Raw genomic sequence first — 17,100 nt, 5'->3', positions numbered from 1 at the left:
TTATTGTCTGTCTTTTCCAAATTCTGCCGCCTCTTCCCCCTCCAGAGGGAAAGGTATGATCTTTGTTTTTGTTTAGTGATGTATCCTAAGCACCTAAAAACAGTGCCAGGTACATAATAGGCACACAAATATTTATGGACTTAGTTTAGTATAATATCATAGTATTGAGAATGTAACTTTGGTATTCTCATTTTCTTCTTGGTATCATCCTTAGCAAACTAAGGATGCCTCCAGACTTAGTTTGGCTTCTCCTTTTGTTCCTATGTACTCTAATACTGGATAACAAGAATTTTTAGAGTCCTTTTCAGCGCTGAAAGTCAGTGAAGCTCACGTAAATTAGTGATTATATTCAAAGGCTAAGTTATAGTTCTTTTCCTGCAAAGGGCACTGTAGTTACTGTGAGTTGATTTTAGTGTTATTGTAAGACTCATGGGGAGGGAATTAAAACTGCAAAAATGACTCATCTTGTGTGACAAAAAAAGAAGTGTTTCTCCATAGAGGGAAGAAAAAAAGAATATATTCAAGAGGGAACTAATAGAATAAAACTCAGGAACTGTATTTCATCTTCTCCTTGGATCAGCAACTATTAATAATCCAGATTCTTCATGAGCTGCCGTTAAGTAAAGTCTTTAGCAGAAGCCCTGAGGAGGGGCACTCAGCCAGGATAATTTTCACATAAGAGCAAAATAGAAAATAAATTATTGAATCATTGACTCTCAGTATTTTGGGGTTAGGGCCAACTAGTGGGGAGAGAATGAGTTAGGCTGGTTTTGTGTTTGTTTCTGATTATCGTGTAGCACAATAATCAGAAAACAGTGAGTTGTTTGAATGTGCTGGCCGTGCCTTGTGAGTTCACAGTTGGCTTAGGCAGTCCTTGATGTACTTTCTCTTTTTCTTTCTCTCCCACACCTCTTTATTCCTCTATGATCTTTTTTAAACTTCATAAAAAGCTGTCTGATCTGTCCTCTCCAACCAACAAAGGTTTATGCTTTGTAAACCACCTGTATACTTCACAGGCTGATTATATGTAATATCCCTATATCATTAAAATAAAGCTTAAGCACTTTTTGTGGCTTTTGTGTCTGCTCTGTTGTAGCTGAGCTTAACAACTGTTAGAAATAATCCCCTCTTGCATTCTCATCTGCGGGGGCATGTGATGTTCTCTTCAGTATTATACTAATCATATTTTGGCAGGTTTCTCTGGAGCAGATGCAGAAATGATCATTCCACGTTCCAGGGGGCATTGTTTTAGCTCCTTTAACTTGGGCCCTAAGTCCAGTTTGACTTGATGTTCCTGGAAGTCTTTCCTGTTCTCCCATGCTTGGTAGTTTTGCCCATGCAATCTCCTCAGCTTTCTATCACCTTCTGCCCTCCACCCTGCCTTTTTATATACAATTTATTCTTTTTGATTTGTCAGAGGTACCTATTTCACTGAAATTCCTTCTGTATTTTCTACCCCTGTGGGGATTAGAAACCCTCTAAGGTTTTTTGGCAACCTGCATACCTCTAGCACAGCACTTATCAAACTGACTGTTTATTTGTTCCTCTATCCCAGTAGATACTCTTGTTTTAACTTTACCCCTAGTACCCAACTTAGTGCCTGGCACAAAATGGAGACTCAATGAATATTTGACAAATAAATGAATTGAATGTGATAGAGAAGAGGATTCCTATATTCTGTAATTTTTTTTTATGTACTGAGTTTATTTCTTTTGAATCCCCTTATTCATTTCTCTGACTTTTTTGGTGATAAGATTAGAAAGGAAAGTGGAGAGCATTAGGGAGATATCAAGGGAGGCATGTAGGAGGAGAAGCCTGGGTGGGTAGTGGGGCTGGGGGATACATGGGCCAGTCGCGGGGGTCAGTGAGTTCATTTGGACCCACTCAGAGGATGGAAGATGTGTGCCAAGAAAACCAATTGGACAAAGATGGGACCAGTTTGCTTTTGTGACAGGCTTCTCCCTGGGATGTGAGGGGAGAAGGTGGCCCTGTAACCTTTTACCTTTGTCCAATTCCAAGTATCTCTGGTTTTTTCCTTACTCTTTCATCCATGTGCACTGAAGGTCTTCCTGAGGACTTTCAGCCTGGCCTGAGGGAATCCTGGTTGTGTCATCTCATCTTCCTGTTTCTGCTCCCTTCTTTGTGTCTCTCCACCCTCACACCTCCCAGCGTCTGAAAATGGAAAGATATGATGCTCTCTTGAGAGATGCTGTTCTCTGTGTGGGATGACAAGTTCAAAAAACTCTTTTCTGCTCCCCACCCTCACTGTCATCATTTATCAGTTACGTGGCCTACAGTTTTATAACAGCACAGTCTTAAAATGTTCCTTCTAAGTTTAATTTCTCTCCTTTTGGCCTTTTAAGGACGTGAGTTGGCTTTAAGCAGTAGACTCCATTTAGTACGGTCATGTGAGCCTCTCCCTAAGTCGGCTACACCCATCCCACCCACGGGTCTGGAGACTTGTCTGTTTCCCTTTCCCCTAAAACCTTAAAAAATATTTTTAAGAAGTGATTGCACTGTAACTTATTCATGTAAACCTTACCCCTGCCCCTCCTTTGGGTAGACTTTCTTACAAGTATTTGTTAGCTATTTCCAAAAAGAGTTCTGTATCTCTATTTTTAAAGCATAAATCTGTCTTAACTCTGGAGGAGAACTGATTTGGCTTGAGTTTTCTCAGACATGGGAACTTTTGACCTAAGGTCAGTTTTTCAGATTATTGAAAGGAAAGTCTGGAGTCCCAGAGAGCATACTGATTGAAACTGGGTGAAGTTTCTGGTTTAGTACCGACTCCTACCTACTAGCCATGTAAACTTGGATAAGTCAGCCATGTGGCCCTCAACTTCTTCATCTGTAACATAAAAGGATTGGAGTAGATAATCTCTAGGGGATGCTTTGATCACATTGATATATAACAGTAGTAGCTAATAGGTGTAGAACACTTATTATGTATTAGGCACTGTTTTTTAAGTGCTTTTTCCTGAAATACAACAGCTTTATTGAGATATAATTTGCATACCATATAATTTGCTCTTTTAAAGTGTACAATTCAGTGGTTTTTAGTATACTCACAGATATGTGTAATGTAACCGTAACCACAATCGATTTTAAAACATTTTTATTATTCCAAAAGAAACCCTGTACCCATTAACAGTTACTCCCCATCACCCCCAACTCCCTTCCAGCAGTAGGCAACTACTAATCTACTTTCTGTCTCTATAGATTTGCCTGTTCTGGACATTTCATATAATACTATGTGGTCATTTGTGATTGGCTTCTTTCACGTAATGTTTTCGTAATATTTTCAAAGTTCATCCTTTGTTGCAAGAGGTATCAGTGCTTCATTCCTTTTCATGGCTGAATAATATTCAATGGTATGGATTTACCACATTTTATTCATCCATTCTTCAGTTAATTGACATTTGGGCTGCTTCTACTTCTTTGGCTGTTATGAATAATGCTACCATGAACATTTTTGTAGAAGTGTTTGTGTGGACATGTGTTTTTATTTTTCTTGGGTCTATACTTAGGAGAGGAACTGCTGGGTGATATGATAACTATTTAACCTTTTCAGGAACTGCCAGACTGTATTCCAAAGCGACTGCACTATTTTACATTCTAACTAGCAGTGTATGAGGGTTCCCTCTTTCTCCACGTCCTTGCCAACACTTGTTATTTTCTGTCTTTTTGATTATAGCCATCCTAGTGGGTATAAAGTGATATCTCATTGTGGTTTTGATTTGCATTTCCCTGATGGCTGATGATGATGAGCATCCTTTCATGTGTTTATTGGCCATTTGTGTATCTTCTTTGGAGAAATGTCTATTTGGATCCTTTACAGATTTTGTAATTGGGTTGTCTTTTTATTATTATATCATGTATATTATATTTTTATTTTTGTTGTAAGAGTTCTTTATATATCCTAGATAAATGTCTCTTATCAGATGTATGATTTGCAAATATTTTCTCCCATTCTTTGGGCAGTCTTTTCACTTTCTTGATGGTATCCTTTGAAGCCCAATTGTTTTTAATTTTGATAAAGTCAAAACTGTCTATTTTTTATTTTGTTGCTTGTGCTTTTGGTTATATTATGAAAGCTTTGCCTAGCCCAGGTCACAGAGATTTACTCCTATGTTTTCTTCGAAGAGTCTTATAATTTTAACTCCTACGTCTTGAGTTAATTTTTGTATATGGTGTGAGGAAGGGGTCCAACTTTATTCTTTTGTAGTAGATATTCATTTGTCCAACAGTATTAAATTAAATGCTCTTTATATCTAACTCATTTAATCTTTACAACAGCCCTTTGAGTTAGGTCCTGTTACTTCTCCCAGAGAGGAAAGAAAGTTTGAGTATCTTGCCCATGTTCATGTAGCTATTGCATGGCAGGGCTGAGAGTTGAACCTAGGCAGTGTAGCCCCAGCAGCCATGCTTTGACTGTGAATGAACTCTTTCACCTACCTGCCTTCTTACCTACTTACCTATTGACAGGGAAGAACTACCTTAAAAATAGTCATAAAAAGAAAACGTTTTATTTCTTATATGTTGTGGTTACGCTAAAATACTTCTGCTTTCTTAATTTGTCTGTGGTTGGTGAATTCAGTTAGTTGTAGCATTGGCTAGTATAAATTCAGGGTTGCAGTTTCAATTCCTTATAGTTTGGCTACAAGGGCTTCATCACCTCCCTGATACCCTAGTCAACCATATTTAGTCTTAATCCCCAGAGAGATCAAGGTAGGGGGAGGATGACCATTGCCAGTTCTAGAATACCCCTAGACAACACAGGTTCTATAGTGGTGGGCCAGGAGCCCTGTTTATCTCCTACACTCTAAAACTGTACCTTTAACTTTCCTAAAGAATATTTCTATTAAGAACACTAGACTAGCAGCATAGACCTAAGTTCTTGTTCAGGGTCTGCTACTTGGTGGATCTGTAGATTTGCCCTCACTTTTTCATAATTAGGGATGGGCCTAAACAATTCAACATTTTCTGGCTCATTAGTCCATTTGTAGGACTTTCATATGATTAAACAGATATATGAGTAATTCCATAAATTTTTAAAAATCTGAGTCCACAAAAATTTTCATAGTCTTTCTCAAGCTTACTTAGTGATTCATCTGCTTGAATGGACTGAGTACCAAATACCTAGAGAAATATAATTCTCTTTAGGCAAGCTTTCAGTTATCTCTGTCTTCTATGAAGTGATTTCCTTTGGTCTTTGGGTAATTTTTTTGGCCACTTGGTTTATACTCATTTACATTACTGCCACTGTATTCAGAGGAACCACCCATGTTCCACTGTGGCATAGCAGATGTAGAATACCACAGTAGCTCATGGTAAGGAATGAATAAAGCAAGGTGTGATTGATGTCTGTCCCACCCACCAGATTGTAAATGCCCTGAAATCAGGGACTCTCTCTCTTTTACTCACTGTTACATCCCCAGTGCTTAGTTTAAGACCCAGTAAGTGTTTTGAGTGAGAGAGAGAAACTTTAAGGGATATTTTGAAGAGGCCAAATACTTAGTCATACTAATTTTCAAATAGGAGAATGTTCAGTGTACATTCTCTTGTTTTAAAGCTGGCAGTCTTCAATTTTAATAGTAAGGGATTTGGTAGCAAGGAGAGAGAAAGGAAAAAGCCCAATATATAGATTACAGAGGAACGTACTGCAGGCAGTTAAGGTGAAGTTTGGTGTGCTAGTTCTTTTTTCATAAAAGAGAAAACTCAGGAGGAAGGAAGCAATGTTATAAATGTAGAGAGGAGGATGAAGAATTTGAAGACTTGGTAAATTTAATTAGTAATCATGCTACCCTATTTTCAGGTAGCTTTTTATATTTATATTGCACTTTACTCATGATGTGGCACTTATAACAGCCTAGAAAGGCAGGCTGGGCAGGTGGGATCAGCCTCATTTTATAGATGAGGAAGCTGCTTCAGAGTTTGTAATTTACCATGTGTTAAATAGCTTATAGGTAATGAGGTTGGAACTTGACCCATATCTTCAGACTTTAAATTCAGTATTTTTTTATGATCCCTACTTTCACCTTGTTTTCCAAGCAATCATCCCAAGAAAAAAATAAAGGGAATTTAAATTTAGTTAGGTAATCTTTTATCTGTTCTGCTCATTCTCCAGCATGGAGCTGGGGAAAATCTAATATCCTTTTTTTTCTTAGAACCAGTGAATAGCTGTCCCGAGTAGACATTTATCTTCACTGGGATTTTATTTCATGAAAACACTTTGAAATACTTATGAGGTAACTGTGAAGGCATGCCATTGGCGTAATGAGTCACTTTAACAGTCTAGCTATGCTTGAGGCAAGAGAAGACAGAAGATTGGGGGATATTTTTTATTTGGTGAATCCTGGGTTGACCAGCTGCTGGCTACTGAACTGAAATTATGAAGTAAGTCTGTTCTGATGACCATGTCTTATGGGAGAAGAGCAGATCACCTCTCCTCTATGAGAATTCTTCATTTTCTCTTGTTCTTCTCTTACCAGGTTTTGAAGGGAGCACCTGTGAGCGGAATATTGATGACTGCCCTAACCACAAGTGTCAGAATGGAGGGGTTTGTGTGGATGGTGTCAATACTTACAACTGCCGCTGCCCCCCTCAGTGGACAGGTATGTGCAGTGTGGTGAGTCAACCAGTATGGGGCATGGATTGGTATCCAGAGGCAGGCTGTTATTGAAGTGGGCAGTTTTTTTTTTTTTTTTGTGAGGAGGACTAGCCCTAAGCTAACATCCGATGCCAATCCTCCCCTTTTTCCTTGAGGAAGATTGGCCCTAGGCTAACATCCGTGCCCATCTTCCTCTACTTTATGTGGGTCGCCGCCACAGCATGGCTTAACAAGCGGTGCGTCAGTGGGCGCCCGCGATCCGAACCTGTGAACCCTGGGCCGCTGCAGCGGAGTGCGCGCGCTTAACCGCTGCGCCGCCGGGCTGGCCCCGAAGTGGGCACTTTTTAAAAGGGTGCTACGTCATTGGGCAGAGTGCTAATCCTGTCTGTTCACCTATGTTTTCTGGAAGAAAGAAATATTTTCACAGTTATTTATTGGGCAGCTGCTCTGAACTCAGCACCATGCTAGGTGCTGTGGCAGGTGTGAGAGAAGAACAAGATTGACAGACTCTGAGGTTATGATCTGGGAAAAGCAGTACATTGCCTGGAACATAGTAGATGCTTAATAAATATTTGAGAGGACAACAGCATACTTAAATGTGAAAATATAACTGTTCTCACCACACACACACACCAAAGTGGTAACTATGTGAAATGATGGATGTGTTAACTAATCTTATTGTGATAATGATTTTGCAATATATATGTATATCAAGTTATCACATGTACACCTTAAACTAACGTGGTGTTATATGTCAAATATATCTCAATAAAGCCGGAAAAAAAGGAAACTACAACTTGTCAAGTTTTGGTGTAATATCAAAGAGTATTCATAATTATATGAGAGGGCTATTAAAATACTCCTTCCAACTGAAAAGAAAAGTGAAAATAAGTTATACAGACTGTAAGAATTCAGAGCTTATTGTTTGTTCACAGACAAATCTATCTTATCTTATTGTCATATCCTATAATTATGCAAAGAGTTAAGCAGGTACCCTTGATGGCATTACTTTTATGACAACCATCTACATTTCTGGTTTTTCCTTTTTTGTATCCCTTTTTGTGAATAAGACAAAAATAGATTTTTCTGCCTCTGACATTAGAAGAGTAGTCTTGTTTAATTTTACAACCTCTTGGAAGTTTCTGATGTTGTCTTAGGCAGATTTTCCACTGATTTTTGAAAGTTAAGTGATTTTATGCAGACATTTGGCTCCAATTTCTGTTTCTATCTATTTGTCTAACTGAAAGTAGAGACAATTGAGAACTGATTAAGTGATTAAGAACTGAGCCTTTTTGAGAGAAATTGATTGATTTGACATGGAAACCCAAGAATAGGTTAATGTTATAGGAAGAAACTCCAGTGCCAGGGAGGGATTGTGCCCAGCAAAGAAGTCTAGATGTTGGATTGCCGCTGTTATACTACCTGGTATTCTTTAGAGTCTCCGAATTGCTTTCTCTTATCTGTAGCAGCTAATTATTTAGAGTACTCTTAGAGCTGTAGACTACGAATAGAAAAAGATTAAGAGGGTTTAAAACTTCAATAACATGATTTCCTGGAAGGGCACACATTTCTGCTTTTAATCCCCAAACTGTCCTTTTTAATACTTTCCCACTGGGTTTCCCTAGAATTGGACTTCCCCTAGAATTTCTTCTTGGTGTCTTGATCCTAGGACTTCACTCCCAACCCTCTGCTCTTTCTGTCATATGGTCTCTTTAGCTTTTGCCATTTCTCTGGTAGACTTTTCAGAGGCCATTTTTTTTCAACTTAAAAAAAATTACTGTGAAGTTAATTATGTGACAAATAATAACTGGAAAGATTTAAATGTTTCTCTTTTTAATGATCCTCACAGTGGTATTGGGCAGGATGAGATACTTGTTAGGAACTTGACCCCATTCTAATCTCTCCCTTGCCCTGTGGGAGAGTGGCTCTGTGAGGTACTAAGGCTTCTGATGCCGATGAAGATTAAATGATATTGTGATTTCATTGCTGATTTTTCTTTGATACCATACTCAGTTTCCTGCTTTGATATGAATTAGGAAGGCTTGGTCTTGGGGAAACTTTCCCAGTGTAATAATATTTTACCAAAATTTCTTATCCCAGGATGTTTAATAAATACCTGTTTTCTATGAAAGTCCTGATAAGATGTTTCTTCCTCCATGTGTTTTTGCATTTTCTAGAAAAGATGGCAGGAATGATGGATAAGTTCAATGTGGCAATATTTATTTCTTTTGATCTTCTGTCATTTAAAGTGATCCTTAGTCTTCAGTTTCCCACCACAGATTTCCTTCCTCTTTTTTACTCATGCCAATTCTTTGATTTTCAATGACAGCCTTGTTTTTTGCTATCCCCATCACTAACAGGATAAAATCCAAGGTCCTTCCTCTGTTATATGAAGTCTTTCCTGGCCTCAGCCCTGTCTGCTTCTCTAGTCTTCGCCTGCATCCACCAGCACTTCATATTCCAGCAGTAAGAACTGCTTCCAGTTCTGTTGTGTCTACCACATCCTGTGTCTTCATTCACACCGTTCCTTTTCTCTAGATTTCCCTTCTCCACTCCTCTCCCTATTGTCCTCACCATTTTTGCCTGCCTGGCTCAGATCAAGTGGTTACTTCCTTTAGGAAGCCTTCCATGACCTCTCTCCAGGCTGAGCTAAGTCTTTGTTTCTGGGCTTCCTTACTACTCCGTACATTGTTCCGTGATTATACTTACCACATTAATATTAGCATTATTATATGCTTGAGGTAAGGGAAGTACTGAGTTATGGAGTGGTTGAACCGTTGATGAGACCAGTTACTGCAACTCTTTACAGACCTTTGTTCTCAGTAGAATATAGCTGAGCTCTTCACCATTCCAGCCCCCACCTCATTCTGAGAACAGAAAGAAAATTTGGGGTCATACGGTCCCTATTTCTATTGATGTTAGAGCTATAAATTCAGATTAATATTTTCTATGTTACACAAATTAAAGAAATGAATGAGGCTGGGGGCTGGGAGTTAACTAACGTTTATTAGCATCCAAATTACAATAACAGTGCTTTATTTTGTGTAATCTTCCTGATAACTGTATTAGGGGGTAGAGTTTATTAAATATCCCTTTTACAGATGATGATGGATATTCAGAAAGGTTAAACATTTACTCAAGTCACATAGCAGTTGGATTAGGGTTTGAATCTAGGCTTGTTGAACTCCAAGTCTGTGCTCAAATTGGTGATCTTTTTTCTATACAAATTGACTCTATGGGTTGCTTTATTTTTTAAGGACTTTGAGTCTTTTTAATACATTGAAAGTTCAATTTATAGTTTTATTATTCTAGGATATGGTGATTTATTCTTTGTGTTTTTCCTTTTTACATATTTGCCTGGTTACTTCGAGATTAGAAGTTAATATTAAGTGAATGCTTTGTATTCAGCCTGGTGTTTTTTTCACTATACCTAAGAGCCTTATTACAATTTTGTTCAGAATTCCCTTTATAATTTCTAGCTGTTGAAGAGTGATGTTTGGTCTGGCTTTTGACAAAATAGAAAAGAAAGGGTTGGAATAGGCACTAGGAGAGGAAATGAACTTGCCAGCTATCTGAAAAAGAATGGATGGGATTATATAGCTGAAAAATCAGGTATCAATTTGAAATAAATGGAAATTTGGGAATTTGCCACATTTTTAATGAGAAGAGCCTGATAGGTACTGTGTTGTTTTATAAGTGCACATAGATAAAACGCTCGGTCTTTTGTAGCAAGTTCTGGACTTCAAGATGACCAGAAATTTTTTCCGAGTCTATTCATGGTTTGATTTGGGGTAAATGAGTCAGCTTCCTTTTCTGCAGAAGGCTTTATTTGCTATCCATGCAACTAATATCTCTTAGTTACTTTATTGGAGTATTGGGAGAATAAATGGTGCAATAGTAAGCTTTTAAAACTTTTCATTTATTCAGCAAACAATTATCATGTAAAACATTCTAGACCCACGCTGTTTAACCTAGTAGCCACTAGCCACATCTTGCTACTGAGCATCTGAAATGTGACTGGTCTAAATTGAAATGTACTACAACTGTAAAACACCTGATTTTGAAGACTTAGTATGAAAAAAAAAGTAAAATGTCTCATTAATAATGTTTTAAGTATTGATCAGATGCTAACATGATAATGTTTTAGATACATTGAGTTAAATAAAATAAATTTCACCAATTTCTTTTTCCTTTTTTTAAGTGCTGTCAGAAAATTAAAAATTACATCTGTGTCTCTTGTGATATCTATTGGACAATACTACTTTAGATGCAAAGATGTTCTGTAGGTATTACCATTGCTGCTACTGTGTAGGAGCCTCCTCTCTGATCCTGGATGATAGAGGGATGGACTTGTAGCTATCCATAGAGGGGCCTTGTGTTGGCCACACTAGAGGAAAGCATATTGGCCTTGTTCTGGTGTGGTTTCCACATCAGTTGTGGACAGAACTGTGTTCTAGCCCAACGCAGAGCCTCTTTACCTGACGTGGCTGTCTAGAATAGTATAGTTTGTGCCTTCAAAAGCTACCACTCTTCTGGATGAATTAAAGCATAGGAGGAAGAAAGAAACTGGTGGTGGGGGTTGGCAAATGGTTTACTTTTTTATAGGAATCTTGTTATAGAGATAAGTCTGAGTAGTTGGATGTTCCTTTAGGAAAGGGAAGCATACCGAAGGATTTGATGAAGCCTGAGCACAAATGTCTACTATTACTGTATTTGGCCCCAAGCCATTTTATGAGAGAAGTTCTGCTCTGGCAGATATCCACTTTAAGAAAAAAAGTTTTTAAAGGCTCCTGAATTAATTAATGCAGTGTAGATTAATGTTTTGTCTATGTAGATTGTTATTTGAATTTTCTTTTTAAAGGTTCATTTCCTTCAGAATTAAAGTTGCCTCTAAACTCAGCTCACAAATTCCTCTCTGGCAGCTTTTGGTTTTGGGTTCACTTCTAGGGCAGACGTGATTTATTTTCCTGTGCTTGTTATTAACCCAGAAATGTAATTTCAGCTTGGTCTTGGAGTATTGCTTTGGGACGCTAAGCAGAAGTGAATGATGGAAGTTAGGTGGACATGAGTCAAATAAAACTGACCACATTTTCTCTCAGCTCTCCTTTATAACATGATGCGCCTGAAGAGTTAGTTAAGATTCCCTTTGCTGTCGATTGCTCCAATTTCAGTAAAAAGTTTTGGCATGAATCAGCAAGTACATACTGCTAGAAGTGGTGCATGAGCTCCTTGTGTCTGGGAATGGAGTCTTTTCACGGTGGTATTTTGATTTTGAGCTAAATGCTCCTCTTTCAGTCTAGCCTCTAGTTGGTTACAAGCTATTCTCTAGGATGAGGCTTTTCTCATAACCACTTTTCTCTTGTTTTTTTTTTTTTTTTTAATACTATAGGAATGGAGCTTTTGGGTTGAAAGTGGAAACTAATTATATCTGAGACTGTAAAAATTTTCTCATTTGTATTCTGCATGGGAGAATGGGAAAATACATCTCCCATTTCAGTTTCTCTGCTGTCAACTTGATTGTGAGGAGTTGATAATAAGCCTGTTTTTTGGAATTCTGCTTCCCCACCCCAATTTCAGTCTGCTATCAGTTGGGCAGACTGCTGGAGTGCTAACCTGAAGCACCTCATCCCAGAGGTCGCGGAGCTGATTAGTGCTCATGGGTGCGAACAGGGGTGAGTGGTTAGTATAGCCCCACACAAAATGCAGGGGCGAGACTGAGGGATCTTTCTTGCCCTCGTGGTCCATGACTCAATGTCTGGCTTTGGCTACAGCCCAGGCAAGATCCAGTTTCACTTCATGGCTTTTCAAGCCCCCACAGGATTGTTGTAAGGTAGCTTCAATAACAGAATTTACTGAATAACTGTTATATACAATATGCTATGCTGGATGCTGTAAGAGATACACAGAAGAAATATATCAATTTCTACTTTAAAGAATGGTCATATTCACTAGGAAGAAATAAGAAAGTCTACACATAACCACAATAGGAAGTAGAAAGTATGAATGAACATGAGTTTGAAAGAAGCATAGGTAGGAATTAGGGACCATCTGAGTACTCAGTCGGTTGAGTGGGGAGATTGAGAAGAGTTAACTTCTGTTTGAATCTGAGCAATGGGAGAATGTGGGGACTATTGACAGAGATAGAGAAATGGGCTAGAGATGATGGTGAGTTTGAGGTGAGTTTTCCAAATGAAAAACATACAACAGTAAGACCAGGAGGTCCAAATAGAGGGAGGGGCTAGAGGCTCAGATTTTGAGTCATTTTTGGTTGTCTTGGGAATGTATCAAGTCTGTAAGGGAGAGTGTGTGGAGTGAGAAGAACAGAGGGTTTGGACCTGAGTTGTGAGAAATGTCCACACTTAAGAAAATGAATGAGGAAAGCGATCCAAAGGAGGAAGGTGAGAAAAGGGGATGTATGAGAGTTGAGAAGAGGCTCTGAGTTTGGAAGAGGCATCCTGAGTTGGGGGGGCATTCTAAGATTGTGCCCTTGACTCAACTGTACATGCCTCTGCTGTAGCACCTGTAACATTTACTGCTCTTACTGGTGTATATGCTTTCCTCACCTAATAGACTCTCAGCCTCTGGAGGATTGAGAACTGGTCTTACTTATTTTGGCATTCCCAGGACCAATTTTAACATGGTGATTATTGAATGAATGACAAGAGATTCAAATAAGAATGATAACTGCAGAGTTAATCAGAATTTTTGAGTTCGTTGGAAATCTTCTAGAATGTAATTTCAATATAAAGGAGAGAAGGAGGCCAGATTGCAAGGGGTTAAAGAGACAAATGGGTGTTGAGGAAGGAGAAGGGGAGGAGTGGGTATAGATCACTTATTCAAGATTTTGTGCAGCTGAAAAAGGGAAAGGGAGAGATGCAGGGCAGTAGCTGTAGAGGACAGAAACTTCATTCATGTGACCTACCATAGAACCTTGGCTAGACTAAGAGTGAAGGCAGCTAGAAGGGAGTTGGTTAATGAACTGGGTTATTTAGGAGGGGTTTACTCCCACAAGTTTTAGTGGGGGTAAATTAGGTGAAATGGTTGTTGGGAATGGGAAAGGAGGGAGATGGAAAGTTATAGTCAGGGAGTGGAAGTACCAAGTTTGAGATCTTGGAGTTGGAACAATGAGTGTCTTATAATGAGATCCAGAATGTGAGTATGGTTATGATATGGAGTGGATGTAGAGGTCTGTTGAGTTGAGAAAAGCAGTAACTCTTGGTTCAGATGACCTTATTGGTCCCTAATCTTATATCTTCTTTTCACTCTCCAGATTTTTTTTGTGTGATCTGGGATTAAAAATTCATATTATAGTATTTTAAAATCTTATGCATGTTCTTTTAAAACTATTCTTGATATTTATGCTGTTTGACAATCCAATTCATAATATTTTAGACTTAGTTCTATGTGTAACTTGTTTTATGTTAACTACCGGTACATTTATATCACAACCTTTTCATTCCTGAGTTCTTTATTTTGATTTATTTTTTTCAGTCAAACGAGTACATCTTTGAGTAATTTTTTTCCAGAGAAGTTATATGTTGGCATATCTTCAGAGCTCTTGGATATTTGGAAAATATCTTTTGATTTAGTTGCCTTCATACACAAATGGCATCTTGTCTAGATATTGAAATCTCTGGTCACAAATTAATCTTATCAAGTTCCTTGACAATCTTCCTTTGCTTCTTGCAGTGGGTATTTTAGGGATGTCCAATGTCAGATGAGTCTCCCTTCTTTTCCTTCTCCCTCTCTTTCTGTCTCTACTCTCTTCTTTCTCTCTCTCTTTAAAAATTAAATCTTTAACTGATATTGGTGTAGGTATATTCCCTATTATTTTTTCTTCTAGTACTTTTCGAGCCCTTTGGATCTGCAGACTTCGGTCTGTTCTCACCTCAGAAAAGGATGTCTTTTTCATTTGTTTTTGTGTCTTCAGGAACACCTATTATCTTTACATTAGGTCTTCATTCTTCCCCATAGCTAAAATCTTTTCTCTCCATATTTTTATATGCTTGTTTTTTCATTTGCATTTTAAGAGAGCTCCTTTGCTAACATCTGTGCCCATCTTCCTATATTTTTTTTTGTATGTGAGACGCCACCACAGCATGGCTTGATGAGTGGTGTAGCTCTGTGTCCAGGATCCAAACCTGCAAACCCCGGGCTGCCGAAGTGGAGCGTGCCGAGCTTAACCACTGCGCCACCGGGCCGGCACCCTAAGAGGGCTTCTTAAGCTTTTCCTTCAGAATACTGATTTATTTTTCTTTATCATCAGTTCTATTCTTTATAGCTTCCAATTCTGATTTTTATTTGAACTACATTTTTATATTGTTACGATGTTTACTCATTGCATCTATGTCCTCTCTGTTTCTGCCTTTCTCCCAGTCTGCTGCCTTTCATCAGATCTGATGTTCTATTTTTTATTTCTTTTTAGAACCTACATGTGTCTAGACTTCTTGAGAATCCAGAACCAATTCTTTCTAAAGTGTATTAGTTTCTGGAAGTGCATATTTTTCACAAGTATGCTCTTCATCTACATCTTACATAGTATGTTCTCCATCTTTTATATTGCAGAATGTTTTAATAGGTCCCATGTTATTTTTTTTTTATTATTCCTTTTTATTCCTTCTGCTTATAGTAACTGCTTGCTCATAGTAGAGTATGTTGATTCTCTTTGGGACCCCTGCTGCAGTTAGTTTTTTCTCCTAGTGAGGGACTCTTTATGTAAACTGGTTTAATAGCCCAGCAGCCCAGGGAGGTGGGGAGAGAGCCAGAGTGTGGGCCTCCTAGCAGGGAGACCAAAGCTTGGCACCATTTTCTCTCTGTGTGGAGAAGCCTCTGTGCCAGGGGTCAGCTTTCTGAACATCCAGCATTGGCACAACATCCACTGCTCTCCATACAGTGGCTGAGGCTGGATGCTGTTTGGTGCTGCTGCATCCGGAATTTGACCCAGATGCACCACAGACTTTGTCGTTGCTATAGCGGCCACAGGAGCCCTGGGAGTCCCCAGTGCTTTAAATTGCTGTTGACCTGGAGGGGTGAGATAGAGTTCAGTCCATTCTCTCCACAGCAGCAGAGTGGGGTTTCTGAAACACAAATTGGATCGTGTTGTTTCTTTGCTTAAAATGCTTCAGCGGGTCCTCCTTGTCTTTGGATAGAGATCCAAGGCTCTACATACAACTCCTTCACCAGCCATATCTCCCCTGGTGCATGCCTTGTCATTGAACCACACTGGTTTTTCTTCATTGCCTCAAATGAGCCATGTTTTCTCTTCTATTCAAACCTATACACATACACTTCCTTCTGCATGAAGTACTCCACACTTCACCCCCTTCCTATACGTGGTCTCACACACATACACACACTCGTGCAACTTGGTTAACACATAAAGCCTGTTTCTCTCTCTCTCTTTTTTTAACAGTAATTTAAAGTTTATTCAGTTACAATGCAGGTTATTCTGACTTTAAGGTAGCATCACATGGCATACTTCTGAGTCCATTCCCGAGATATTCTGTTGTACTTATCTCTGTCTGTTTTATATATCCATGCAATCTTGGGCACTAGGGGCTCATCTGGGTCTGGATCACATAGCAATGAACAAATGGATAAAAGAACTTTAGAAATAGTTAAAGCGGGAGACTACTGTGATCTTAGAATATCAAGACAAATGCTGCCATTACTGTTAATATTTGGATAATAAATTCTTGTTGTAAAGACAACCTTAGGTGATTTGAAGGGGTAGTCTGTCAGAAAAGGAATTGTGAAAAAAAAAATACACTGCCTTGGTATGGGCTGTCATTTGGTTTCATAATTGTTGCTTGCCAATGAATCATATCATCCCCAACTGGACCTGTAGAACATAGTTCTTCTCTGTTCTACTTTGTGCTCCCAAGGCAACATGTATCTATTACAGCACTTATCACCCTCTGTTATAATTGTTTGTTTGGTTGTAAAACCTTTATTTATCTGTAAGTTCTACAGAGTAGAAGCCACAACTGTTTTGTTTACCATTAAAATCTCAGTGTATATAGGTCAGGGCTTGCCACATAGTGTGTGCATATTTGTTGAGTAAATGAATGAATGAATGAATTGGGACATTAAATTTTATAGTTGTTACTGGCCCAACCCTTCCTTCCAAATTCAAGGCTCTTATTGAGTTTTGTCAGAGTCTCTTCTCCTTACTTCCCAGAGATACTTCAATATCTTTCTTCAGTGTGGAGTGAGTGTGTACTACATCTGTAAAACTGGACTAATTGTATGAGAGGATTACATTTGACAATCAATGTAAGCACTTATCACAGTGTCTGGTACATAGAAATAGCTAAATAAATATATTTTCACTCTTTGAAGTCGCTAGCAATATTAGGGATTAAAGAAAAAATTGATTCTTTGCCCACTTACCTTCATGCAGATGGAAGCAATTGGAAGAGGAGGATGTCTATCAAAGAGGCCTGGCTGGAATACAGTCTTTAGGGAAATCTTAGATTGCAGTTGAAGAA

General features: G+C 38.6%; 1 protein-coding gene and 1 pseudogene across 1 annotated transcript in view; one reads left to right on the top strand and one right to left on the bottom strand.

The window, feature by feature from the left end:
- Positions 1-17,100, top strand: part of NOTCH2 (notch receptor 2) — a 155,458-nt gene that overhangs the window by 72,246 nt on the left and 66,112 nt on the right. The window contains exon 5 of the mRNA XM_058538926.1: positions 6,492-6,614. Coding sequence (XP_058394909.1) covers positions 6,492-6,614 — 123 coding nt within the window. The remainder of the gene's footprint in view (positions 1-6,491; positions 6,615-17,100) is intronic.
- Positions 16,047-16,472, bottom strand: LOC131404360 (ubiquitin-conjugating enzyme E2 D3-like; annotated as a pseudogene).

This window comes from Diceros bicornis, chromosome 4 (genome assembly GCF_020826845.1).
Source record: "Diceros bicornis minor isolate mBicDic1 chromosome 4, mDicBic1.mat.cur, whole genome shotgun sequence".
In the NCBI taxonomy this organism is placed as follows: Eukaryota; Metazoa; Chordata; class Mammalia; order Perissodactyla; family Rhinocerotidae; genus Diceros; species Diceros bicornis.
Note: the sequence above shows the minus strand (reverse complement) of the source record. Positions and strands in the feature narration are given on the sequence as shown.